This window comes from Podarcis raffonei, chromosome 10 (assembly GCF_027172205.1).
Source record: "Podarcis raffonei isolate rPodRaf1 chromosome 10, rPodRaf1.pri, whole genome shotgun sequence".
Taxonomy (NCBI): Eukaryota; Metazoa; Chordata; class Lepidosauria; order Squamata; family Lacertidae; genus Podarcis; species Podarcis raffonei.
This window is the reverse complement of record NC_070611.1, coordinates 22,463,874-22,491,570: the sequence shown is the minus strand read 5'-3', so window position 1 is coordinate 22,491,570 and position 27,697 is coordinate 22,463,874. Positions and strand designations below refer to the sequence as shown.

Here is a 27,697-nt window from a genome sequence, read left to right as displayed (position 1 = left end):
TATTCCACAGTATTACATGGTGTGCAATTTTAACATCTGAGGATAAGGCTCATTCAGAAGACAATTGCAGAAAACTCTCTATGTCAAACCATAGTACTGCTAGGTGCAATTAGAGATTTGTTAATGCAATCAGACTTCTGCTAGTGGCTAAGAGGATTGCATCACTTGTATTTTAATGTTTAGAGATGCACTGATTGAATATATCACACTTACCTCTCTATCTGCTTTCTCTGCTTCATATTTCAAGACTTCCTCCTTCAAATTATTGCATTTTGCAATTAATTCCTTATTTACCTCTTCCTTCATCTGCACTTGTTTCTCAGTATCAGCTCTGAGTTTATTGAAAATATCATTGAATCGATCTTGAACATCACTCACTACTTTTTCTTTGATAATACCCTTGTTTTGAAAATCTTCAAATTGCTGCCGGAGTAGAAGATTTTCACTCTGGAGCTGCGCTAATCGTTCCTGCATAGATTCCTGTTTTACCACATATTTGTTCATTTGCTCCTTGTCAACTTGCCGCGTATTCTCGAGTTCTTTCACTAGACAGTGTGCCTGATTTAAATCCCTTTGAACGCTTTCTAATTGCATGCTTTTTTCTCTAAGACTATGTGTTACCTGATGAAGTTCGTGTTCGAGACTATTAGCTTTACTTTCAGCTTTTCTTAATTGCTCAGACATGCCATTGTTTGTTTCTCGTAGATGACACAGATCATGGTTCAGTTTCTCTTTCAAGCGAAGCCATTCATCGCACTCTCGTTGCAGTGTTCGTTCAAGATCATTTTTCATTATCTGGCATCGTTCAAGTTCCTGAGCAGCAGAAGTCGAGCGGGAACGAACTGAGTCAAGTTCTCCCTCCAATCTTTCTTTATTTTCTTTAAAATGCTCTAATTTGGATGTTAGGATTGCAACTTCTGTTTTTGATAAATTGATTTGTCCATTGTACTGAAAAATTGTTTGAGTCAAAGTTTCTTCATTTACTTTCAGCTCCTTTTTAAGTTCTTCTATTTTTTCTTTCAAAGCTTCATTTTCTTCCAAATATCTAGTTTCCTCTTCCTGGTGCTTGACCCTTATGTGTTCCAGCTCTAATCTTAACACCGTTAGTTCATCTTCGAGCACTCGATTTTTATTTAACAGTTCCTTTTCTTGGGCATGATTATCAGTCATCTGAATGATTTATAAACATAAGGTAAAGTTAATTTTAAAATCTTCCAAAATTCTTTAATTTTCCTCATTATCATGGATTTATATACTTATTTATTTGATTTATATACCACCCTTCATTTGAGGATTAAAGGGCAGATTACAGGATAAAACCTCAAAAAATAAATAGCATAATAACAAAAAAATAAAAAATACCCCCACCAGCTTTAAATAGCTAAAGGCCTGGAAGAAGAGGAATGCCTTTGCCTGGCTCCTAAAGATATGTAATGATGGCACCAGGCAAGCCTCCCTGGGCAGGGCATTCCACAAACAGGAAGCCACAAGGCAGCTGACATCTTTGATATCTACCAGCTGGAACAGACAGGAAGCATAGTTGTTGCCATGCAAGATGTAAAAAGGGCTGCAATTACCTTGAGAGAACTAGTGATAACAGCCACCTTCAAGAACAGCATATGGAAAGAAACATGGCTGCCCTTATAGATCCATGTTTCCCCCCCTATGCAGTGGTTGTTAAAGAAAGAGGAAGAAGAAAGACTAAAAGATTTTGGTGGAGTGCATATTCCAGAAGCAGGCCATAATCTGATCTGCTCATTGGTTCAGGAGAGACCTCTCTGGAACCTGAACCCCTTTGAATTGCTTCCCAATTCCATAGCCTATTGTACACCTGGAAATATCTTGCATACAGATATTAATCATGTTTAACTAAAGCTTATGCACAAACAATACAATCAACATGAAAGTGTGGCAAATGAAGGTCTTTAAACGTACCAAGAAACCATAACTAGAACATAGTGAGTCCTTTGACATACCGTATTGGCCTGAATATAAGCCTACTTTTCCCCCAAATTCCGACTGTGAAAAGTTAAAATGCGGCTTATATTTGTGACCTTACGGTATACAGCCAGGAGTGTGGCAAAGCAGTGCCTGTCCCACGTGTACCCCCCCATCCTCTCCCCCAAGGCCAGGAAGGGAGCAAGCAAGGAAGGAAGGAAGGGGAAAGGCCATCGGCAATGCAGCGTGGCTCCCCCCCCCCCACTGCCCAGTATGCAGCCAGGAGCAGCAAGGAATGGAGTGGGTTATATTTGGGTATTTTCTCTCCCCCCCCCCCAATTTTAAAGGTGCAGCTTATATTCAGGCCAATACAGTATATCCATGAGTGCAAGAATGCATACTCACACTTTAGAAATTTGCTGCAAGAAATCCCGGTGTAGTAAAAGTGAACTCAAAGCAAAATTTTACTGTCCTGTAAGTTTATAGAACTGTTCTGTGCTAGTGCGTCTTGGAAAAATATTTGCACTTAACTCTCTTACACTTTTAAGGATTTGATAAAATGGATACCTCTGACTGTATAGCTGCTGTTTTTTTCAACTCTTCCTCTAATTCCTTCTGCCTCCAGAGGTGAGTATTCAAAATACCCTCTTGCAGAGCTCTGGCAGACTTTTCTTGTGACAGCTGTTGCTGGGCTTCATTGCGTTCTTCTTCAATCTACAAAAATGCATTTAAAGATATCTAAAAGAACGATATACAATTTTTTTAAAAAACACACATTTGAATTCAGAACACAGCTGTCCTTAAAAAATACACTAAAAGTGAAAACTTTTAGTAAAAACAGAAGTCACTGCACTGAACGTTATACGTAATAATCGCTTTTCCAGGTATTTATTCTGTTTATGGAATTAACAGAAATTAAGGTGAAATTCTCAATTTCTCATATTTTCGAAAGAGTATTAGTTTAATTTTTTTGAAGTATCTTCTTTCGTTTTATAAGAAAGGAGTTCAAAGCACATACTATTGTTGTAAGAACAGAAAGTACATGTTACCTTTTTTCAAAATATGTAAGCTGTGAAGAAACCTAGAACTTGCATATTAATTTTGAGTTTGTCATTTTTCTGAACAAGCTTACCATTTGTCGAACAGCATTCACAAGGTCTTGCATTGCCTGAGGCGTTTCCTTGAAACTCAAATCTAATGCATTTGATGAGGAATTGATCCTCTCTAAAATGCTTTCTCTCACAGGAGGAATAGAAAAGGAAAAACTAGGAAGCAAGCTTCCTTGATATCTACCAGGTGTAAATTTTCTGCCCAATAGGTAAGTGCTAGAGTTGCCCCGAGGATAACTAGAAAATGAGGAAATCCATTCCTGATTAGGTTGGTCAATTTTCTTCATTCTATTAAAATCAGAATACAGCTGGTAGCTTACCCCAGCCTTCATAGGCACCAGATAAAAATACTCCTACATATTCTGAATGCTGGTAATGACCAATTTTCAGTAATCAGATTTGGCAGATGACCAAACATTTTCAATGTCATCTAAGTATTTTGCATTTTCTCACTCTACTAAAACATTTTGTTCAGTTTAACATACCACCTAGAAGCATGAAACTATTTGTGAAAGGAAATTCAGACTCAAGGTATCAAGCAAATAAGGAGTAACAAAAAGTCCTTAAGTATGCTGCTTCTTCAGTATCAAAAGGAAACAGAAAGGGGCAAAAATCTTTAAAACTGAACTCAAACGAGGAGAATGCATACTGTTTTTAACAGTGTAAACATTAACATATGGATGAGCACTGTAAAGCTGTCTATTACAGAACTGACATAGCCATTTCTCCTTCTGAGCTTCAGCTGACATCACAAAACACTTGGCCTATCTAGTTAATTATGAGGTCACTAAACTTTTCAAAAGTCTATTTTCCTTTTGCTCCCTAAAACATTTAAGCTAAATGCAACAGAAATAGTAAGATCTAATTAAGCAAAACATGCTTACTGATTATCAGTTATTTCTTTTACGTAAATTAGGGGATTTAATATTTATATCTATCAGGTTGGTATTTGGTATTCTATCAGGTTGGTATTTAGGAGATCAAACATTGTCATAAAATAGGCCTTAGGCAGCCTTTCTGGGTCTTTCGGAGTCACGTTTTTTCATTCATGCCTTTAACAGAAGCTAAAGTAGCAAGACTGCATATACTATTTAGAATTTTGACCATGGGCTGGTTGTTGTGTACAATGACTGCTCAGCTTACACTCTCTTTGACGTATGCACACCTATCAGAGGGTAAACCTTATTCAAAATGTATTTCTCATTTATTTCTAAGTAGACACGTATACCGCTTATACATGTTTCAAAGTAGACAGTTCTCTATTTGAAAGTGTCTCCTATGTAAAGGGTTGTCCAGTCCAAGGTGACTCTTTTTAAATCAGAAGAAGAGAGAACAGCGGTCTTGAACTGCTCACCATCAGTATGAGTAAGCTGGCACATAGGCCACCTGGTTAAAGATTCTGCATTGCATTTCTATTTAAAATAAAACAAACCGATTTTCCCACACTTGAAACATTTTATGTTCCTTTTCTGCTCTTTTGGAAATGGCAGCGATTTAGTATTAGGCCATTTTCTGACTGGTCCCTTCAGCATCTTCTCAAAATCACAAATGTCCCCCTAAGTCCCAAAACGGTTGGCAATCATTGCAATACTTCTGCATAGAAAATTAATTTTAGATACTTACTCCTAAATTTTGGTTGGATGATTTCACCCAAGAGTTCGATAAATAGATTAAATAATAAGGGAGAGAATGGGCAGTCCTAGCAAGCACTCTTTTTAACCTAAAGGTTTCTAGTGGAACTTTGTTTACATATATTGAGACAGTAGGTTTAGAATACATCAGCTTAACCCAAGACATGAATGTGGAGCCCATCCATATTTTGCTCAGTACCTGGAATAGTTTGACATTTTAAAAAGGTAGGTCAATGTTCTTGGCTAAATGGAGAAATCAAATAAGAGAAAAATCAACACTTGAATTATGAAGTGGGGGAGTAAAGGGGTCCATAATGCTCATGAAGTGGACCCATAAGCTCCACCTCCTGCCTGCCTTCCAATTTCACTGTCTCTTATTGGTCCTCATAAGACACAGTCCCTATTGCTGAAATAGAATAACTAGGTCTACTTTCTCATGAGCATTATTTATTGGCACCTGTTGCAAAACAAAGCATAGATCTGAAAAATCTTCATTATTTTGCACTCACTAGTTCTCCAGAAAGGGAGAGACAATCTCTGTTCAGCCCTCCCTCCTATGCCACCAAACAGAAAACCTTCCCGAAACAGAATCATCTGCTACAGCTTATCAGTGATGCACAGTGAATTATTGCTTTCATTAGTCAAGATCCCTTTGGCCAGCAACCTCTCTGTACTAGTCTGTGTTCCCAATGTGGACAAAATAATATTCACATGGGTTTGCCTTGTTTTGCATGGGAATGTATTCTCAACACCCCTTCAACTCTACATAACTTCTTTCAGAAATCTATACACTGATTTTATCCAATCTGGATCTTCACAAAGAAGCTGGCTAAGGCTATGCATTTTCTCAGCAGCAGAAGTTCACCATTTGCCCCTAGACCTGCAAGTTCCACCCCAACAAGACAGAAAGCACCCCTTCTGTGTGCCAGAGTTAAATTGCAGCAAGGAATTAAGGAAGACAAGACAGGGAGGAGTCCAAGAATGTGCTGTTTCCGGAGTCAGGGTTATTTTGGATTCCGACATAGCCCAAGTTAGCAAAGCTGTTCCCACTTGCCTGGACCAGAAAATGTACCTAGATTCTAAGATAGCCGGAATTCTGAGTGTGTTTCTGGAATCAGCTGACAAAACCCAGAGCAAGGACAGGCAGGCAAGCAACTAGTTAAAGTGAGATCTTGCCTGGGATCTGCATAATGAATCACAGGATAGATGGTTTGATATCAGCCAGCACAGTAAGGTAGCTTAAGGTAGGAAGGCATGGGAGGTCCCTGAATAGAAGTATGGAGACAAATTAAGTCATCTCTGGAGCTTTCTAAGACAGGAGCTAAGGAGATGCATCACAAAAGATTGGTGGTGATGGTGAGCTGTATTTCAAGCACTGATCCCAGGCCAAATTTAATGTTCAGAAATAATGCCTGTTTCTAAGACAGTAGTTCTAACTATATTTAGCCCAAAGTAAATATTATTGAAATAAATGGGACTTCCTCATGAGTAAACATAATTAGGATCACCCAATTAACCAATTTATGTTAGACTCAGAGGTAATGGAATATGAGTAAGAACTTCCTACCACAAAAAACTGATTTCTGTTCATATTCTTTGTAAACAACCAAATATAACACGAGAGTACAATAGTTAAATTTGTAGTCTCAGACAAATGCTTACTACAAATCCAAGCTGTTAAAAAAGGTTTCAGTACTTTCATAGGCATTTTTACTTTATTTCTCCATTGCCTTTAGCTGTGATTCCTGCATTGCAATGGTTTGCACTAAAAACCCTTTGGGTTCTTTCCAACTCTACAGTTTAATGTTTCCAAATTAATCTAACCTGTTTCAAGTGGTTTTTCAGTGTTCTAAATTCCATTTCCAGACTTCTCAGCATTAACTCAAGTTGTTGTTTTTCTTCTGTTTGTTTATAGTACTGCTCCTCTTTCTTCCTTAACTGTTCTTGGTTTTCCTCGTACAACCTTTCAGCACTTGTCCTCTTTTCTTCTTCTTGTTTCAAAGAAAATCTGGCAAATAACCATTTTGAAAGACATGTATGAATACAGAGGCAGGCATTTAATGTTAGGTTAAAATACCTCTATAAGAGATGTTTGAGGCTATGTGCATGAGGGAGCTGTGCTTGTTTGCCCTGCTCCAGCCACCTGTTCATTAGACTATAATGTTTACACAGTGACCTTTGTAGTATTTTTATTTTTATTAAATTTGTTTACAGTCCTTCATCTATAGATCTCAGGGCAGTTTACAACACAAAAACAGAAACTAAGCAATAAAACATATGCACACTGATAGCAACATTCGGCCTACACATTTGGACTTAAGCACATAGGTCCCTGTGGAAATGTGACAATGTGCAGACATCAAGTGATGCCATTTCTGTATGTTGTTCCAGTTTAAGAACAGGCTACTCTAATCAAACCTTAGCTTAACAATGCTGACTCCGTCCTAGGAAGTCTCCAACTTTTTACAGCAGAAGTATCTAATAAAACTGATTCCATTTTATTTTTTTTAGATCATCAGAATTGAATTTTTTCATGACAGCTTACTTGAGACTGCTGATAGTACTTTCCCATTCAACTTTTTTATGATCCAGTGTAGATTTCATTTCTGTCATTTCTTCCAGTATTCTCTGCTGCTCTTTTTTCTCATTCTCAATTTTTTTTACTTTTCCTCGAAGATGAATAGAACATCCTCTTTCACGTTCAATTAAACTTTCATATTCATGACATATATTTTGAATTTTCAGGAGACTCACAGAATCTGCTTTAGGGGAAACAGTGTAGTATTAACTTACTTGTTCAAAACTTTAATTCATAGCAACAAGTGAGTGATGTATAGCTTTATGTCAATACCCTGGAAAAATGTGCTTGGAAAAAAACACACATATTGAGTGCACTCTTGAGGTGTGATTCACACAAGGAATTCCTGGTAAGATTAGGGTTCCAAATTCACCGCAGCGTTGAGGGCTGCGCTGCACATGTATTGTAAATGCACTTGAACTTCCAAGAATCTGGGCCTCAAGTGACAATGATGGCTATAGGAACACTCCCAGATTATAAACCTGCTCCTTCAAGGGGAGTGCAGCCTTGTCCAGAACAAGCTGTTCCACCAAATTTGGATCCCTTCCAGTCGGGATTCAGGCCTCATCATGGGACTGAAACTGCCTTGGTCGCACTGGTTGATGATCTCCGGCGGGCTAGGGACAAAGGTGAGAGCTGTTTCCTAGTTCTGCTGGATCTCTCAGCGGCGTTTGATACCATCGACCATAACATCCTTCTGGACCGTCTTGAGGGGCTGGGAGCTGGGGGCACTGTCATACAGTGGTTCCGCTCCTTCCTCCTGGGCAGTGTTCAGAAAGTGGTGGTGGGGGATGAGTGTTCAGACCCCTGGGCTCTCACTTGTGGGGTGCCTCAGGGTTCTGTCCTCTCCCCCATGCTTTTCAACATTTACATGCAGCCGCTGGGAGAGATCATCAGGAGGTTTGGGCTGGGTGTTCATCAGTATGCGGATGATACCCAGCTCTACCTCTCTTTTAAATCAGAACTAGTGAGGGCGGTGAAGGTCCTGTGTGTCTGGAGGCGGTTGGAGGATGGATGGCGGCTAACAGATTGAGGTTGAATCCTGACAAGACAGAAGTACTGTTTTTGGGGGACAGGAGGCGGGCAGGTGTGGAGGATTCCCTGGTCCTGAATGGGGTAACTGTGCCCCTGAAGGACCAGGTGCGCAGCCTGGGAGTCATTTTGGACTCACAGCTGTCCATGGAGGCACAGGTCAAATCTGTGTCCAGGGCAGCTGTTTACCAGCTCCATCTGGTACGTAGGCTGAGACCCTATCTGCCTGCGGACTGTCTCGCCAGAGTGGTGAATGCTCTGGTTATCTCCCGCTTAGACTACTGCAATGCACTCTACGTGGGGCTACCTTTGAAGGTGACTCGGAAACTACAACTAATCCAGAATGCGGCAGCTAGACTGGTGACTGGGGGCGGCCGTAAAGACCATATAACACCGGTCTTGAAAGACCTACATTGGCTCCCAGTACGTTTCCGAGCCCAATTCAAAGTGTTGGTGCTGACCTTTAAAGCCCTAAACGGCCTCGGTCCAGTATACCTGAAGGAGCGTCTCCACCGCCATCATTCTGCCCGGACGCTGAGGTCCAGCGCCGAGGGCCTTCTGGCGGTTCCCTCATTGTGAGAAGCAAAGCTACAGGGAACCAGGCAGAGGGCCTTCTCGGTAGTGGCGCCCGCCCTGTGGAACGCCCTTCCAGCAGATGTCAAAGCGATAAACAACTACCTGACATTCAGAAGACATCTTAAGGCAGCCCTGTTCAGGGAAGTTTTTAACGTGTGATATTTCACTGTATTTTTGGTTTCTATGGAAGCCGCCCAGAGTGGCTGGGGAGGCCCAGCCAGATGGGGGGGTATAAATAAATAATAATAATTTTATGATGATGATGATGATGATGATGATTATCTCAGACATGAGAATTACCCACCCACAGGACCACAGTCTTGTTTGAATTAAGGTTCTACTCATTGATCCACATTACTGTCTCCAGGTATTAATTCAGGACCTGCACTGCCTCTTCTAACACTTATAGAAGGGAGAGACAGAGCTGAATGTCATCAACATACTGCTAGTTGTTTGGTCCAAATTCCCTGATGAGTGGTTGCTTTGTTGCTGCTATTGCTAGGAGTTAAAAATCCTTGTTGATCTACTGCAAATCACCCAGAGGAGGACATACAAACATATTCAGATGGCCCCACCCTTACCCTGCCAATTAGATTTAGGGGCATACAGGGTAAAATAGAGGGAGAGGAAGTCTTGTTTACAAGAGCAAAAGCTGTGCGAGCAGGTTGACACTGTTGGGTGTTAAATTTATTTTGTTCTGAATATTATGGGTAACAATAGCACTGTGCTTACCTTTACTATCCAAACTAAGTTTTTCTATCAACATCATAGCTTCTCTATAGAATGAAGTAGGTAACTCAATATCGTCTGTAGGTGTATCTGAAGACGGAGTTAAGTCATCAAAATCATTGGCAACTCCCATTGCTCTATAGATCTACGAGTAATAAATACATAATCAAATAGAGTAAAACATCATAACAAATCAGCCCATTTCTTTTTAACTATTAGGCCATAAATAGTGTTTCAAGAATACAGCAATAGCTCAGTTCAGCACAATTCAGTCAAATCAAACCATGATCAGTTCACATGCTGGTTATTTCACTACAAAACACTTGAGAAGCATGACTATCCTTGACCTTGGTGCCATGATCCTCCCCTCTTGTCCAGATGCGAACAGATCTACAGTTTGGTCCTAAACAATGGCCTGATGTCTAATATGCAAGCAAACCAGGGTTTAGCTTGTTACACAAACCCATCTTTGCACTACATCCAGGGTAGCCAACATGGTGCCTTCCAAATATTGGATTATAATTCCCGCTGAAACTGACCATTTGCTATGCTGTCTGAGGCTGATGGGAGTTGAAGTCTAATAACACATGGAGGGCACCACATGATGTGCCTGTGCCACATTCTCTGTCAGCTCACCCACTTCCAAACAGTTTCTGGATTTTATGCCAAAGCATTTTGCCTTGTTTAGTTGAATGCATAATAGCGGTACACCTATATTGTCATTAGCTGGCTCTCCCTAGGCAGAAGGCTAGCTGAGAACTTGCCTACTTAACAACTTTTAAACAGCTCTTAGCTTTCCTAATAGTGCTGCTGATTTCTAATTCTCCAGGTGCTGGTATCCACACTTCTTCTCTCCCAATTTCTTTAACAGTCCTATATAGCCATGACCAGAATATTGGCATAATTTGCCTCTCATTCACAACTTTATTATAGCTCATATCCAGTTCTGTATTAAAAGAAGTCATAAAAAGTTCAACTGGTCTGACTGAATCATTAAACTGACTTCCTGAAAGTGGCAGATTATGAGTGTCTAACTGCAAGTTACTTTGCTAGCAACCACCAAGTGCAGATTGTTTCCACACAGAGATCTCTTCACACATCCAGGGGACATGCATGTCCAAGGCTTGCTATAACTCATTCCTGCTTTTGCACAGCATGTCATGAGTGTGGCCACTCTTTCTTCCACAAAAATTGGTGAAAATACCCTTGCCACTTATAGTTGTGTACAAATGTTTACAAGTTAAGGTAAAATTTTGACAGCCTATTTTACAGTACCTTTTTTGTTTCATTCACATTTCGGGCTTGGTGTCTAGAAAACAAACATAACACTTTTCAGTATGAAAGTATTGCAAGTAAACTACTTTTAACTTTAAAAATGTACAGAAATTTTGTATCTGTATCTTTGGGCAGCAACTCAGTCTGTTTAGGAGCCACTTTGTGTGTTTCTAATTAGGCTCTTTATCTGGAACTACATTAGATCTGTTAAAAACTAAACTGTTTCCCCATCGTTCACTATAATGGGGACTCCAAAAACAGTACATATATTTTAACTTAAGTGGATGAAGTTAGCAGCCCCTGTAGCAGCCCCAACAAAGTGCAGAAGCCTGTCAAATTTTAGGCAGATAAACCCAGTGTGATGGTGCGTGCAAGGCACTTTTAAAGTTTGATGTTTTAAAGTTTGATGTTTTAATTGAAAGAAAAGTATGTAACTTTTTCATTTTTCTATCAGAACCAGATACAATTTGCAGACATGGTCATGCAATAGGAAGCATAGGGGCAAGGTGTGAGTAGGGAACTCCAAGAAATTAGGGTAGAGGAACCCTCTTACACACAGTGATCCTGCTACTCTAATGGTTCAGGGTAGTAGTGGTAAAAGGGGGGGGGCTGCTAGACACTCCCTCTCTGAGTTTGTGGGGATACAACTGAGATGTCCGTATTGACTTGCATAGGGACAGACATAGATCCACATTAAAAACACAGCTTTTAATCATCCCACAACAAATCGCTGTGATTGGAGTGCCCTGGGAAATAATTAGGTAAAGGTAAAGGGACCCCTGACCATTAGGTCCAGTCGTGGCCGACTCTGGGGTTGTGGCGCTCATCTCGGTTTATTGGCCGAGGGAGCCAGCGTACAGCTTCCGGGTCATGTGGCCAGCATGACTAAGCCGCTTCTGGTGAACCAGAGCAGCACACGGAAATGCCGTTTACGTTCCTGCCGAAGCGGTACCTATTTATCTACTTGCACTTTGATGTGCTTTCGAACTGCTAGGTTGGCAGGAGCAGGGACCAAGCAACAGGAGCTCACCCCATCGCGGGGATTCGAACCGCCGACCTTCTGATCGGCAAGTCCTAGGCTATGTGGTTTAACCCACAGCGCCACCCGCGTTCCTTTCGGGAAATAATTAACTGTGATTAAAAGTTAGACCTGTGTGTCTAAACCAGTGTTTCTCATACCTGGGGCCCCTGCTGTTGTTGGACTACAACTCCCATTATCCCTAGGGAACAGGAACAGCGGTCAGGGATGATGGGAATTGTAGTCCAACAACTGGTGGTACCCAGGTTTGTTGAATATTGGTCTAAACAAATGATCCCCACACCTCTTAAGCTCTGGGTATTTCCTGAGTCAGCTTCCTGAAATAATGAGGCGTTTGAGTTGAGACTACAGAGACACTTGGAATCTTATGGAGTCTCTGTGAGGCTTTGAGACACTTTGTTAGAGGCACAGATTCAAAAATATAAGAACAGATCCTGATAATTCAGGATACACAGAGAACTGATGCATAGCCCTGGCAAATTCAAAATTAATCCAAATGCAAAATGGCAGCATGAACACATAATTGCAAAGGCTTCTTCAGGAGAACTTGGGAGGCTCTGGTAAATCTGGAGATGCAATACTTGGCTAAATATATCACTGACATTATTCCAAATAACAGAGCTTTTTACACCCACCAAACAAGTAACATGCATTCAATGGTGGGATAAGCTCGGTCTGTAGAGCTTAATACTCTTGATTTCAGAGTTGTGGGTTCAAGTCCCACGTTGCTATCCTGGATTGCAGGGGGTTGGACTAGATGACCCTCTACAATTCTATGATTCTAATGTTCTAAACCATGGGTAGGCAAACTAAGACCCGGGGGCCGGATCCGGCCCAATCGCCTTCTCAATCCAGCCCGTGGATGGACCGGGAATCAGCGTGTTTTTACATGAGTAGAATGTGTCCTTTTATTTAAAATGCATCTCTGGGTTATTTGTGGGGCATAGGAATTCGTTCTCCCCCCACCCAAAAAAATTTAAAAAATTATAGTCCGACCCCCCCCCCCACAAGGTCCGAGGGACAGTGGACCGGCCCCCTGCTGAAAAAGTTTGCTGACCCCTGTAAACAAACAACATTATGGCTTTTAGTACCTCTCTTCTTCCAAAGATGCTTCACTTAAACTGCTGTCATCATGAAGTTCATGTAGATTTTCAATAATCTCCTGACTGGTTTTCTGCTTTGAAATCCATTTTTTATTTTCAGTTTTTTCTACATCCTTCACCTTGGCAATAGGATTTTCCCTCAAATGCAGAAAAAATATAGTATTTAAGAAGCTACAGCAAAATATTGTAACCCACACTACCTTAAATAATATGCACTGCGTTAAAACAAATGCACCTGTAGCAAAACAAAAAAAATTATACAGTGACAAAAATGAAACCATAACATACTTAAAGATGGAAAAATTATTGGCAGATGATTTTTGGGACTCTTTGAGGAAAATTAGAACTAAATGCTACTAACTACAACAGTATGACTATTTCAATTCAAAATGATGAACTATGCTCTCACGTTTCCAGGAAGGAGATGTAAATATAGTCTACATCAGATGGTTGCATAGTTACTTATCTCCTTGTGCAAACTCATTCAGTACATTCATAAGAGTACAGATGTGTATTAATATTATTATTCATACTCACTTCTTAAAAGTTACTGTAAGTAATCCCTTTCTATCTACTGAGGAAATTTTGCTCATTAATGGACTTTCTTCCATCATTTCACCTTCATTTTCTGAGGGCTTTAGATCCCTTTGTTCAATATTCACAGCCAGTTTCCCCCCAACATTTGCAGTTTCTTTTTTCCCAACGACCTCCACTTCCTCCCATTTCTGCTTTCTTTTTTCCTCTTCAACCTAAAACAAACAAGTCAATATATTTGTCAGAATGCAAGTAGAAAGCCAATAATTTTTAATTGTTCTTTTATTTTTTGCTCAACACTCCAGGAAAACAACCATTTCACCCTTGAAAAGAAAACACTCACTACTAAGCTTGCAAGTTAATAAAAATTTGTATTGCATAACAGGTAGTAATGAAAGAATACATGTATTAGTGACAGAAAAAACACACACAATATTTAAGTGAAAGCAGATAAAATATTATTTAGAAAAGTGACCAACAATACTATAAATGAGGAAAATGAATCTTACAAGAGTAACATTTCACACAGCAAAAGTGAAGAGTGCCAAGCAAGAATGACAGTAAATGGAAATATTGATCAATACCCTGTTCAGAAGCCACTTTCACATTTTGGCCCAAATTCTTACCCTGCTTAAAATGGGTGCAGTGAATTTGTTAGGCCATTGCACCTATTTACAGCGTTTTCATGTTAGTATAGTCAACTATTAAATTTATTTATTTATTCATTTATTTATTAAATTTGTAAACTGCCCTTGATTCATAGATCTCAAGGTGGTCCACAGCATAGAAATACAAAAATACAAAAACAAGAAATACATGATAAAAACAAATTGGTGAATTAATTGTTAAAATCATTGTCTAATGGAATGAAAGCATGTATCTCTTCCTTCGTGATCCGCTTAAGAATAATTGTGTGAAGCTTAAAAAGAGGGCTTTCCGATAAATGCTGAAGAGCTAAAATGAACAGGATGGTTGAAGTGCAAGAAAGATCAAAGAATGAAAAGCAGCAGGTACACCTCTACCTCTTTTTGCAGTTGGGCTTTTTCGTTCTCCAAAGCCAGGAACACTATCTGCAGCATTCCTACCTCATTTTTAAACCTTGCGACATCACGTTCCAATTCTTTATCCAGTTCGTTTTTTGATGCTTGATGGATGCTTTGTTCAGAGTTTCTCACTTTATTTCCAATCTCGGTATCTTTACAACTGCTTACAACAGTCTTAAAACTATGTAGAGTTTTTCTACTTGTTTCATTTGCTACATCAAAATGTAAGTTTGAATCGTCCGTCATGATCGGTTGTTTGATACCTGCAGTCTTAAAAGTTGCATCTGAAACACTGTCTTTACAAGTATGCAATGGTGAATAACTGGGACTTGTTATTGGAGCTGAAGTCTTTCCACTCTTATTTCTTTCCAAGTGTTCAACTGTATTGTCACTCCTTTCTTCACCTAGATTCACTTTTGTACCTCCTGTATTATTGGACAATGCCTCATCATGTGAGTTCCAATGCTGCTCAATATTCTGATTTTCATTCTTACACAGTTTAAAAAGAGGCTTCTGAGAAATGGAATTTTGGGGATATAAAATTGTGTTTTCAGTATTGAATTCCATTTCTGTGATCACAGAGTTTGACTCTCCATCACTCTTTCCATGTATACCAATGGTACCTTTAGACAGATGAGGTGATGGTGATTCTTTCGTACCCTCTAATACACCACTGAAGCCATCTTGCGATATTCCTTCCTCAGTAGTACTGCATATTTTCTCATTTCCATTAACTTCGCCGAACATCTGCTTTAGTTCTGCTGTAATGCTCTTAAAATGTGTTTTGACTTCCCTTTTCTCACTTGCAACCCACATTTTTTCATATCTTTCTTCCCAGAGTGTTGAATACAAATGATTGTATTTATTGTTTGATTCAGCATTGTAAACAGCTGCTTCCGTTTTCTTTTCATCACAAGTATATGCAATTTCTGCCTTCTCAGTCTGATTTTCAGGTGGTGGTTTCTCTATAGAGTTGGATGTGCCTATTATATTTATATCCTTATGCAAGCAAGTATGGACAAAGAAGAATTAGCAAATGACAACCAATAATTATGCTACAAATATTATAAGAAGGACTTCAATGTTGGCCTTTTATTTTTTAACAAAAATGTTGGGACTGCAGCATCATAATAAATGAAATATATTTCTTCCTTTCGTGCACACGTGTGAGTGAGTGTGTGTGTGTGTGTGTGTGTGTGTGTGTGTAATTTACTAAACTCATCACTTTGGACAGATTTATAAAGTAAAATAAAAAATCCAAGTACCAATATTAAGTATTCCCTGGACAGATTTTCAATTATTGTGTAGCAAGAATAACTGAGGAAGCTGGAGTAGAGCTGTGAATCTTTTGAGAATTCACGGCTCTCAAAACCATTAAAGGTAAAGGGACCCCTGACCATTAGGTCCAGTTGTGGCTGACTCTGGGGTTGCGGCGCTCATCTCGCTTTATTGGCTGAGGGAGCCGGCATACAGCTTCCGGGTCATGTGGCCAGCATGACTAAGCCGCTTCTGGCGAACCAGAGCAGCGCACGGAAACGCCGTTTACCTTCCCACCAGAGCGGTACCTATTTATCTACTTGCTTTCGAACTGCTAGGTTGGCAGGAGCAGGGACCGAGCAACGGGAGCTCACCCCGTCACGGGGATTCGAACTGCCGACCTTCTGATCGGCAAGTCCTAGGCTCTGTGGTTTAACCCACAGTGCCACCCGTGTCCCTTCTCAAAACCATTAGAACTCAGCAAATCTAACTTTTCAGATAGACAGGAATACTCAACAGGTCACAACTTCTTCCCAAGCTACCTGAGGCCTCACACATCATTGTTACACTTCCTACTTCAGTAATTGTCACCACTTGCATGGACTGGCACTGGTGATTATCACAGGGAATCTGTGCAAGCCACACATAGCCACTTGCAAAACAATGGAAAACAATGACTGCATTAGTTGTGGCTGAAGGGCTGGTGCAGCTTCCGAAGAAGCAGACAGGTAATGGGAACGATCTGATCTATGTTTATGGGAAAAACAAGACTTTTGAAGAGCCTTTCCCATTATGAGGCAACGGTTGAACTCGGACAAGGTTCAGTTCTTAAGACACTGTGCTCAGCTCTGTGAACACTCACGTGAAACAAGCATCTATCCCCACCCATGGAGAAACCTTAAGGAAACAATGGTATAAAAACCTCAAACAAGGGGAGAACACAAGGATGAAACGAACAAGTGGATGAAACACTGAAGACAGGAAGAAACAGACCCTAGAAAAGACATGGGAATGATCGGGAGAAGAACAAAGTGTTGGGCAGAACAGCGGGCAAAGGGAACCAGACAAACCACAGACTTGAATGACTTCCCACATGGTCAACAAAGGGAAGGATAGAAAGGCAAATACACACAACAAATAAGAACCGTTATGATCCAAAGACAGGTCCACAGAGGGTTAAGACATCTCCACTTTTGGATCTGGCTCCCGAAGGAGGAAGGGGTACTGAAATTCATTGGAGCTGTAATTTTTTTCTTGCTATCACTGGAGGGTGCTCAGTATCTATTCTAAATACATATCTTCCTGCCTTGCGAAACTACAAGATACTTGAATATTACCGGAGAAATTTTGACACTGTATGTTTAAGTGCTTCTGTAGTAAAATGTAGGCTGGGGGATCTCTCTTGGTAGGGCTGTGGTTTTCAGCGACCCCAAGAAGTAATACGCCCAAGCAATTCCATGTGAAAGAATGATACAAACATTGATTTGCTAGACTACTGCAAAGGTCTGCCCATTATTTTGAATTCCTCAGTAATTGCCATTTTGCTGCTAAAAGTCTTTCTAAATACACTTTTCTACCAGTGGCATAGCTTTTAATTCTTTTCTTTGCTCAACATTTGACATGCAGCAGTCCGTATTTTCAAAAATAATTGTATTTACCCTACCTCTTTCATTTATTCATTCATAGAGGAAAGGATCTATAAATGTGTTGAGACCACAGAAACCAAGAGCCTTAAGGGAGTTCCCATTCAAATAAACACAATACAGTTCTAGAAATAGAGAATGGGCAGTGATGAGAAATCTGGCTGAAATTAACAAGTAGAAAAAAAACAGAGTTTGGAAGCAGAGATGATGAAGGTATCAAATTCATCAATTTACCTTCAAAATCACTGAAAAACTAAAAAATAATAATCTTAAGGATTATTGCAGTCACATAAGAAACAATATTCAGTTTCAATATTCAAATGTTTTCATTTGTATTTGTGTACTGTTTTCAAATAATTACCTTGTTCTCATCTTTTTCTAATTCTTTCATGCCTTTTTGTTCATTACATTGATCTGTAAAATATTACATGAAAATGTGTGTTAACTATTATAATTTCTATGTTTCACTGTACTCCACAGAAAACCCAGATGGTATAAACACTTCTGATGGTTGGTTTTTTTAAATAAAAAAACCTAACAAGTTAGCTATACTAAACTGAGAAGTATTCAGACTTCCAATGCAAGTAATCAATTAACATTCCAGGGCACTCAGAACTGACAGAATATTTCCAGCAGTAATCCAAAAAATGGGAGGAAAATATGGTTAGGATGTCCCTCCAAATACCAACTCGCACTAAAATTAATTCTTCAACATAGATTAGAACCAGAACTAACCAAAACAACTAACCCAGTTTCAAACCTTGCAATCCACAACTCTGTTAAGTGGGCCCACTAAATATCAAGTGAGTTGTGAATAGAATTGTAAGGCATTTTCTCTGCTCTTTGGTATATAAGCAGATCTTAATATTGCAAAGAATGAAACCAACTACCTTTTGAAGCACTTCTTGTTCGAACATCAGATAACTCTTCTGCTCTCCCAACAACACCAGTATTGCTTGCAGAATCATTTTTAGTTAATTGTAGTGGAGATGCATCATCTTGCATCAGAGAGCTAAACGGTTTAGCAGAAGGAACAGTCCTCAATGAATTACTGGTAGAATCCCAGTCAGATGTATCTGATAAAGTCAGAATAGTTTTAGAAAGTTCAAAATGCATTGTATTTAAGTAAATGCCATGACACATTTACTTTTTCTAGAAAACAGACCAAAATTACCTAATATGTTTTCAATTTATGGATAGAAAGATCTATGGCCTATTATGAGCAAACAAAAGTTCTCTATAGTTGAAATACTCATCTCTGCAAAATGGATCACCACAGCTCTCCTTTAGGAATTTCAGTGGTAGCCCTCTATGCAAGGATCTTCTGTTTACAATACTTTCTCATGCATCTCACAAGAGAAACACGGTCATCTGTATATGGAAGCATAGAATGTACCAAGGCCACATTGTCTGCCTTTTCTCAAGAACTTAATGGTGGGAATCTCTCTCATTTTTCACAGTGTGTCATGGACTAGCTAGATGCAGAGGAGTGGTGAAAGGAACCAGCTGGGGAACCCGCAAGGGAAGAAGGCTTAGAGCCTGGGGATTGTTGGTGGGACAACGATGAGTGGTCAGAGGGAGAGGAGGAGGTGTCAGAAGCTGAACAGGAAACATGGTTTAGTGAGCAGGAAGAGTCTGTGACAGAGAACAGTCCAGAAGCAGAAGCAGGCTGGAGGGGGGGGGGGGCGAGAGGCAGAGATGAAGCAGGATGCTGAAGAAGCCAGGGAGTCTCCCACTGTGACCACCTCTCCGCCTCCTTGGTCTCCCAGAACTGGAGAGGTATGAAGCAGGCAGAACAAAGACGGGCAAGACAAAGGAGCCTCAGATTGTTTGAGGAGGACCCAGGAAAGGAGGAGACTTAGGGAGCTATGAGAAGGCGGGGCCTTCAATCCTCGCAACTGCCTCATCAGGACAAGACCTGCTGAGAAGAATTCCTGTGCTCACCACCCCTGAGCTGTTTTGTTTCTTTGAATAAAGAGTTAACTTCATTGACACCTTGTGAATTATTGCTGACCTGATCCTGACACCTGCCCTGAGAGAGACTAAGCTAATATATGGTGGCCTTAAGTTCTTTCTTCAGAAGCGTAGGATAGTTTATTGTTGTATTTTCAGTGCAGGACACAAATAAAAATAACTAAGAACCTTCAAGATCATCTGCAGCGTCTAGTCCAAGTTCTTCCATTAAATCTGAAAGAAGAAAAAGACAAAATATGTCAGCTGAAAATGATACAGTGGACGCCCAGGTTGCGAACGTCATCTGTACAGGAGGCACGTTCGCAACCCACAGCGCTATGTCTGCACATGCGTGGGTCACAATTCTGCGCATGCGCCGGTAGTAACCCGTTCCGGTACTTCCGAGTTCGACATGGTGCGCAACCTAAAAACGCGCAACCTGAAGCGTCTGTAACCCGAGGTATGACTGTATTAAACAAAATGTGTATTTTCCTCCAAATAATTTATCATAGAACGCATTACCTGATTTTTGCTTTTCTTTGCTTTCTGCCCTCTGAGGATCAGCATCATGTTTGAAGTTAGCTTTATCAGACTTTGGCTGCAACAAAGATAATCCAAAAAAGAAAGACGAAACATCTGAATTGGACCATTAGCTATGATGATTAACTGAAGTACCGTATTTTTCGCACGATAGGACGCACCGGTCCATAGGACGCACGTAGATTGGGGGGGGGGGAAATAAAGGGGAAAAAATTTATTCCCCCCCCCAGGCGCGGGGCTGGGGCGGGGGAAGCCTGAGCTTCCCCCCCCCCCCCAGAACGGGACCCAGAGCCATGCCGAAGCTGCGCGCAGCTTTGGCATCGCTCTGGGAGCTTGCGGGGCTGGGGGAGGAGGAAGCCCTCCGCCAGCCTCCAAACCATGTCGGGAGACAGCGGGATGGCGCGCTGCGCCTCTCCCGCTGTCCCCCGAGTTTGCAGGGCTGGCGACGGGGAGGAGCCGGCTTCTCCCCCCCGCCAGCCTTCTAGCCAAGTCGGGGGACAGAGGGAAGGGCGCGCTGCGCCTCTCCCGCTGTCCCCCGAGTTTGCAGGGCTGGCGACGGGGAGGAGCCGGCTTCTCCCCGCCGCCAGCCTTCTAGCCAAGTCGGGGGACAGCGGGATGGCGGCGTTCCGCCTCCCCGTTGTCCCCCGAGCTTGTGGGGCTGGCGGTGGGGCTCTCCTGAAGCCTGGAGAGCTAGAGGGGTCGGTGCGCACCGACCCCTCTCGCTCTCCAGGCTTCAGCGAAAGCCTGCATTCGCACCATAGGACGCACACACATTTCCCCTTCATTTTTGGAGGGGGAAAAGTGCGTCCTATAGTGCGAAAAATACGGTAATTAGATTCATGTGAGACGACCAACTCAGTGTAGGATACCCTCTTCCAATGTGGGAAGTTTGCTGGACCAATAATTTTAATGGTGTAAAGCAGATTCGTGACTGAATGCCGGATACTACATATAGAAATGAACATATCTCCCATTGTTCTCACACAATAAAATTCACTCAAGCAGGGTCAAATGCTTGCAGCCAAACATTTCCTAGGACAATTACTGGTGACCTCGGTATCGCAGCTTCTCCATGATACATTGCAACTCATCTACCATGTCTCAACAAATTAAATTGGTCTATGGAAAATGTAACTTGAAAAAGAGAGACATTGCACATACCTTTGTAAACCAAGAAAACTTTAATATTTTTTTTAAAAAAAAACATATTCTGCTATTCAATGTTACACTTCCAAAGCTTACCTATGACCTGTTCCCTCACATATATGCACTATGATTTGGTAAGTATGTAAAATATAGAACATACTGAGTTGGTTAGAGTGTGGTGCTGATAATGTCAAGATTGCAAGTTCAATCCCCATACGGGATAATATATAAGGAAATCAAGAAGAGGCTCAAAAGAGCAATGTTTCTTTGAAAGCCTCGTCAGTAGTGCAAAGTAGCCTACCTTTGAAGTCCATGAAGATTCTTCCTCTTCCTCTTCCTCATACATTCCAAATGTCAATGCAGCTACAAAATAAAAGATCAACTGATTTTTCTCTATAAAAGAAATTTTCCACCACAAGCAAGAGGGCAGCCCCAGCTGACAAATCATCACAGCAAGTGACAAAGCAGTAAAGCTGAGTTGAGCATTTGCTTGGCTAGAGAAAGTAATGGTATTCATTTCATCACAGTATCAGTTTAACTGCATTGTGACTCTCCTTCTGATATTTGCGGCCTAAGCAACTTTAAAAACTAATGTGAGCACCTTTAATTGGGTCTGGAAACTAACTGGCAACCAATACTCCTCCTTTAAAACTGGGGTTATATGAGTTCTAAGGGGAACCCCAGCCAGTAATCTGACTGCTGCATTTTGAAGCTTCTGAGTAGATTCAAGGGCAGCCCCACATAGAATACATTGGGATAATGCAATCTGGAAGTCACCAGAGATTGGAGTACCATGGCAAGTTATATTTGTCCAAAATGAGCTGCAACTGGTCAACCATGCAGATGAGACAGTGGTGTTGGAAGAAAGGGTTTTGGATTTGTTTAGCACCAGAGAAAATTTTGGGACAAACTGGGTCTGCCCAAAAGGAAAGACTCCATTTGAACCAGGATAGAACCAGACAGTTAAGATTTAAAATAAGTAAGAAGGCAGAACAATTTTTAAATGGATTGAAGCAGGAAAGACAGGAAATAAACAGCACCTGGTTCAGAACAAATCAGGGATGAGTAGGGAAATGTTTATGATTTAAGTGGGTGAACATTGAGAGTGCATGGCCATATGATAGACAAGGGGGGTGGTCAGAGCATTTTAGGATAAAATACATATGCCAAAGACATTTGGAGAGTGTCACTATGTCTAGGTATCCTTATTTTGACCAAGATGGTTGAGCTGGAGTGCATTGTCTTAGAGGAGAACATGCATAGGATTATGCTGTTATAATAGCATTAGCCACAAATAAATACGCTTTTCTGCTGACTTGCTGATACTTGCAACCAATAGTGGCTGGTTGGGCAATGGACAGGTCGACCAACAGTCGGTGGAACTAAACTCAATTGAAAGCAGTCAACTAATTCTTATTGTGTTCCCATTCTCCTTTCTGCTGAGTTCTACAAGAGCAACACAAGGTGGCAGAAGCTGCCATCCCCTGGACAGGTTAGAGCAGTATTTCCCAACCTTTTTTTGGCCATGGCCCACCTAAGCATCTCTAAAATCCTGATGCACCCCCCGCCCCCCGTGACATATAATTCTTATTATTCAAAAAGTGAACTCCTATTCACGTGGAAGAAGCCTAAAAGGCCATTAACTTGGTCTAAACAAGCTTCCAAATTGCCCCCCGTGGGGCGTGTGCCCCACATTGGGAACCACAGGGTTAGAGGTAGACAGGTACACAGGTAAAGGCTGTCTGAGGGCAGACTGAGACCAATGCTTGCAACAAGTCACTGTATTTCAAATTTTTAAATATGCGAGTGACCGAAATGAAATTCCAAAATGATATTAACATTATAATCTGTGATAGGGATAAAGAAAATTTGAGTTTTGTACCCTTTTTAACAGCACCATCTTGTAGGGGATTCTGAGGGCTACCGATATGTATCCTTTTTTTATCGACAACATCTGATTTTCCCCCATCTTTCTCTTCGTCATCTTCTTCCTCAGCATCTTCCTCTGAAGATTCTCCCTAATGCAAATAATGTACTAATTTTAAAATTAAACTTCCCGCTTATAGTTTAATCTACATACAAATAAATTTTGTAAGATTTAAGGTGGAAGTCCTGTACTACTTACCTGGGAGTAAGCTCCACTGAACAAAATGATACTTACTTCTGAGCATGTACATATAAGTTGTAAAGTTAAAAATACCACTCTAGGGTCCTCTTGTGGGAGACACTAAGAATGGCTTTTTACCTGAAACATCTTGCTTCAGACTGCTGCCAATGCATTATAGGGGGAGAAATGTCCATCAATCTGTCAATCACTAAGAACTCTGAAGAGGGTTTTCTCAGAAACCAGTCAGCTGACTGGTGTTGTCAGTGAGCCCTACTTGCCAAGGAACAATTAAGAACTCTTGATTGTTCATTTGCAGCCACACCTTTACCTGCCCGCACCTGACATCAGATATGAGGTGCGTGGCAGGTTGGCATGGTTTGGGGAAACCTGCTGGGCTTAATTGTAGTCCTGTAGGCTAGAGATTCCCCACTGTTGTCATAGTTTACTTATTTTTAACATAGTTCCATTTCCATTATTTTATTAACCATAAATCATTACTGATCCGTTATCATTGTAATTCTATGTGCTTTTCCTCTATGGACTCATGAAAGCGGTTCACAATTAAAAAACAGTAATTACCAACTATAAAAGAGTAGACACCCTAAGACGGATTTCTGAGGAAGTTCTTATAGACTGTGCATGCTCATAGCTGTCATTCTTGTATCCTAGGCCCAAGCCATTTCTGACTTTACAGGCCAGAACCAGCACCTTGAACTGTGACTAGAAACAAACTGCAGATTTTGTAGCATTGATGAAATACAATAAAGCTAGCACTTACTGGTTAACCATTACACTGCTACGTTCTGAACCAACTGCAGTTCCTAAATAATTTTTAAGGGCAGTCATTTATGAAATGCATTACACTAGTTCAGAGGTAGCCAATGAGCCATCTTAAATATGTTTTGGATTACAGCTCCCTTCACCCCTAGCTGTTAGCCATGCTGACTATCCCTGCAGTAATCCAACAGCAGTTATACAAAAAATGATGGGGTGGCTAATATGAAACCAAAGATTTTACCTTTAATTCACAATGCAGATTCCTTCACTGGAGTTCATCTTTACCTTTCATTTTTTGCTTTACTACATGATTTTTTCCATCATATTATATTCACTTACTTTGGTACTAGGTTGAAAAGCTTTTAGATTTTCTTCCTCAATATTCTCACTTTTCTGAACTAGTGGTTCACATACTGCTTCTTCCAGTTCTTCTGAATCCCTGAACTGTTCTTCTCCAAGATTATCCAAAAGATCAGCATCCTTGGAATTCTGTTTTCTAGATTTGTGTTTTTCAAGTTCTGTCTCAGACCCAGGATCATCAACGTTTTGAATGTCATCACCCATGTTTGAATCTACCCCGTTATCACGGCAACTGTTTGAGGGAGATGAAAATGCATCTTTTGTACAATCTTTGGTTGCTTCAAAAATCTCAGATGAAGGAAAAACTTTTTTGGGGCTCTCATGTGAAATATTGGTGTTTTTCTCATTTTCTTGGAATTGGTCTTCATATTTAGAACTTTTTTCTTTTTCAAATGAACAATTGGACAGTTCATTATTTACACTGCTAATGGTTCTATTTTCATCTGAACGCTCATATTGCCCATCAATAAAAGACACAGGGACGCCAACAGATTCTTTCAGTCCTTCGTTTTGTAAATCTATTTCATTATTACTATTAGAAGCATTTCCCTCCTGCTTAAGCTCACTGGATGCAATAGATTTTCTTCCTTCTAGTTTTTCAAAATATTCCCCTTTCACATTTTCTATCTTGCCCAAACTTTCTTCTATGTTTTCCTCACTAAAATTATTCTCCTTTTCTTCACTGAAGTTATCTTCCATTTCTGCCTTTATCCCCTCTTCTTCCTCCTCCTCTCCTTCCTCTTCTTCTTCCTCTTCCACGTCTTCTTCCTCTTCCTCCTCTTCCTCCTCCTCCTCTTCTTCTTCTTCTTCCTCCTCCTCCTCCTCCTCTTCCTCGTCTTCTTCCTCCTCCTCCTCCTCCTCCTCCTCACATTCTTCCTCTTCAATGATTGAAGAATCATTTGGATCATTCAATTCTTGCTTTGGGGAATTAACGGATACTGCTTGTATATTTTCTTTTGATGATTGATTATTTTCATTGTCTTTATACAAACATAAATGGGTATAAAAATACAGATGATAAACAAATGATAGACTGAAACTTGTAAATTAATTTTTTTACCTGCTTAGGGTCCAGTTTGGGAGTCATCTGGGAACACTTTGAAAAGGAGCCGGGTGAGGACGGAACAGGATGAGGAAAGGATTGAACTTGGAACAAAGGCTTAGGAAGGGACTTTCTCAGATCTTCAGCTTCAGAATCTGATTTATTCTGTTGTGAAATGGCTATAGGTTCTGCTCTGATAATGCTACTTCTCTCATCTACTACATCAAAATACAAACACACACACAAAATTAAACACAGGAGAAATAATTATTTTTAAAAATTGCTCAAGCAAGTTATAATAGACCTGTTTTACAGGCAACTTACCATTTTTCTTGATTTGCTGGGAAAGATTAATTATCTGAGCCAAACTTGGTTTCTCTGGTTTCTGGAAACAAAATTTAAGCACGTTAAGATTTAGCTGAAGCAACACTTCATATATTATATTTTTAACAAGGCCACATTACGTTGTTTCTTTCTCAGCAGTGGGTGAAGAAAGCTCCAAGACTTTTACATAATGACCCATCACTGGAGTTATCAATCAATGGATCAATCAGTGTTTATTATGGCAAACAGCCATAATTTCTGCATAATTCTCTACATAAACAATAAAAACCATCGATCTGGGGTTTAATAATCAATATATTAATTAAGTGTACTTAAAATATGTACATCGCTGGAGTTAGAGTCTGCAAACAGGGGAAAACTCGCAAGTGAACACAAAACACTGGTCTAACAGGTTATGGTTCAACTGACTTCTGCAAGTTATAACATACCTTAGGACTGAAATCTTCTTCTTCTGAAGAAATCCAGCTGTCATTATCTGCTTTTCCAGAATCTCTGAAATGAACATTTAAAAATCAGAATAAAAATCCAGTTTTGTAGAACTAATTTTATCAAAAGCAAACGTAAAATCTTACCTGAATGAATCTCCAAAGGAATGGTCGTCAATAACTGTTTAAAAAGCATGCACAATAAAAACATAAAAATCAAGACAATGAACAAACTTTAAGGAACAATTTCAGTTAAAACGTTTTAAACTGTACAAATCTTTAAAGCTATTAAGGTACAAAGATAAATTATCTTTAAAAATCTGAAAATAACTGCCTTGTGCACTTTTGTACATGTTCACTAGCTAAATAAAAAACAGCAAGCACGCATCTAAGATTCCCCCATTGTAAAGCTGATCACTCCCTATGGTATTGGGAATGGTGGAAATGCACAACCATTTAGCATACAAATCCATAATCAATGATATACATGGATACAAGTGTGCATGAATAGAAGGACCTATGTAAACACAACTCCTTTTCAAGTCATGGCTTTTTGATAGCATCAATGTAAAAAAATGGCTCCATAGGCATATCTTTATTTTAATTGTGAAGTTGTCTTTAAAGCCAAAGTACAAGGAAGTTTCACATTCACAGATGCCTTGATGTGTATTTGGGGCCTTGTTGAAAGGCAGGTCAGATTTTTTAAAAAAAAAATCAATAAAACAAGCACACAAACCACCTTCCATGTTGGGAGTAATTTTGAGCACTCAGTGTGATTGTGTATCTCAATTCCAAATGGCTGGGTCTTTCTGAGCCTTTTGGGGAAATTCTGAGAAAAGAAATCAGGGCTTTCCCCAAGAGTTATCCAAAGCTCAAAAAGTTCTGGTTTATGGAAGTTCTACCATTGTCATCCCTATTGCCTTCCAAAATTACTTGTTTCAGGGGCAGGGGGTGGGTAGGAAATGCAAAGTACTTTTCCTAAATTTCCAGCTCTCTGCAAAGGAAGCTTCTGAGCCTGTTCATCATGCATGAGAACTCTGGAAATTCTCCCCCCCCCTCCCAATAGATAAATCAAGGAGATTGAAGAACGTCACTGAAAAGGAATGAGAAGCTACACAGAAGAAACAGCCCACATCCTAACACTGGATAGTGCATGGAGAAACAACTTTCAGAGACCAAAGATACAATTCACTCATCCAAATTACTTCTGCTGACATGTAACACTGTGAGCTCTAGTTAAGCAAGGCCATTACCCTATGGATGAGAAGTTCCTCACTGTCTGAGGAACATTATCTGTGAAGCTTAGACAATCCCATCATGTTCACAATGGGAGCTCTAGCATACAGTGGATCCAAGTAGTACAGAACAGCAACAATAGCTTCTAAATCATTCACTCTTGAAGAGAACAAGATACCAAGGGCTAAATTAGATGATAGGTAAAATGAGAAATTGCATTTCACATTTCTGCATTTTAAAACAAATTGCAGATATGGGGATGTTGATCAGACCCAAGTC

General features: G+C 40.3%; 1 protein-coding gene across 4 annotated transcripts in view; it reads right to left on the bottom strand.

Annotated features, from left to right (window-relative positions):
- Window positions 1-27,697, bottom strand: part of LOC128421630 (ankyrin repeat domain-containing protein 36A-like) — a 57,367-nt gene that overhangs the window by 19,375 nt on the left and 10,295 nt on the right. For all 4 annotated transcript variants that reach the window (XM_053404636.1, XM_053404638.1, XM_053404637.1 and 1 more), the window contains exons 8-26: window positions 26,330-26,363; window positions 26,186-26,249; window positions 25,737-25,797; window positions 24,350-25,350; window positions 23,009-23,144; window positions 21,428-21,489; window positions 19,963-20,038; window positions 19,630-19,674; window positions 18,378-18,563; window positions 17,849-17,901; window positions 14,567-15,586; window positions 13,548-13,759; window positions 12,999-13,148; window positions 10,869-10,902; window positions 9,597-9,738; window positions 7,224-7,440; window positions 6,503-6,686; window positions 2,506-2,652; window positions 214-1,170 (exon numbers count right to left, since the gene is read on the bottom strand). In XM_053404636.1, the coding sequence (XP_053260611.1) occupies window positions 214-1,170; window positions 2,506-2,652; window positions 6,503-6,686; window positions 7,224-7,440; window positions 9,597-9,738; window positions 10,869-10,902; window positions 12,999-13,148; window positions 13,548-13,759; window positions 14,567-15,586; window positions 17,849-17,901; window positions 18,378-18,563; window positions 19,630-19,674; window positions 19,963-20,038; window positions 21,428-21,489; window positions 23,009-23,144; window positions 24,350-25,350; window positions 25,737-25,797; window positions 26,186-26,249; window positions 26,330-26,363 (4,781 nt within the window). The remainder of the gene's footprint in view (window positions 1-213; window positions 1,171-2,505; window positions 2,653-6,502; window positions 6,687-7,223; window positions 7,441-9,596; window positions 9,739-10,868; window positions 10,903-12,998; window positions 13,149-13,547; window positions 13,760-14,566; window positions 15,587-17,848; window positions 17,902-18,377; window positions 18,564-19,629; window positions 19,675-19,962; window positions 20,039-21,427; window positions 21,490-23,008; window positions 23,145-24,349; window positions 25,351-25,736; window positions 25,798-26,185; window positions 26,250-26,329; window positions 26,364-27,697) is intronic.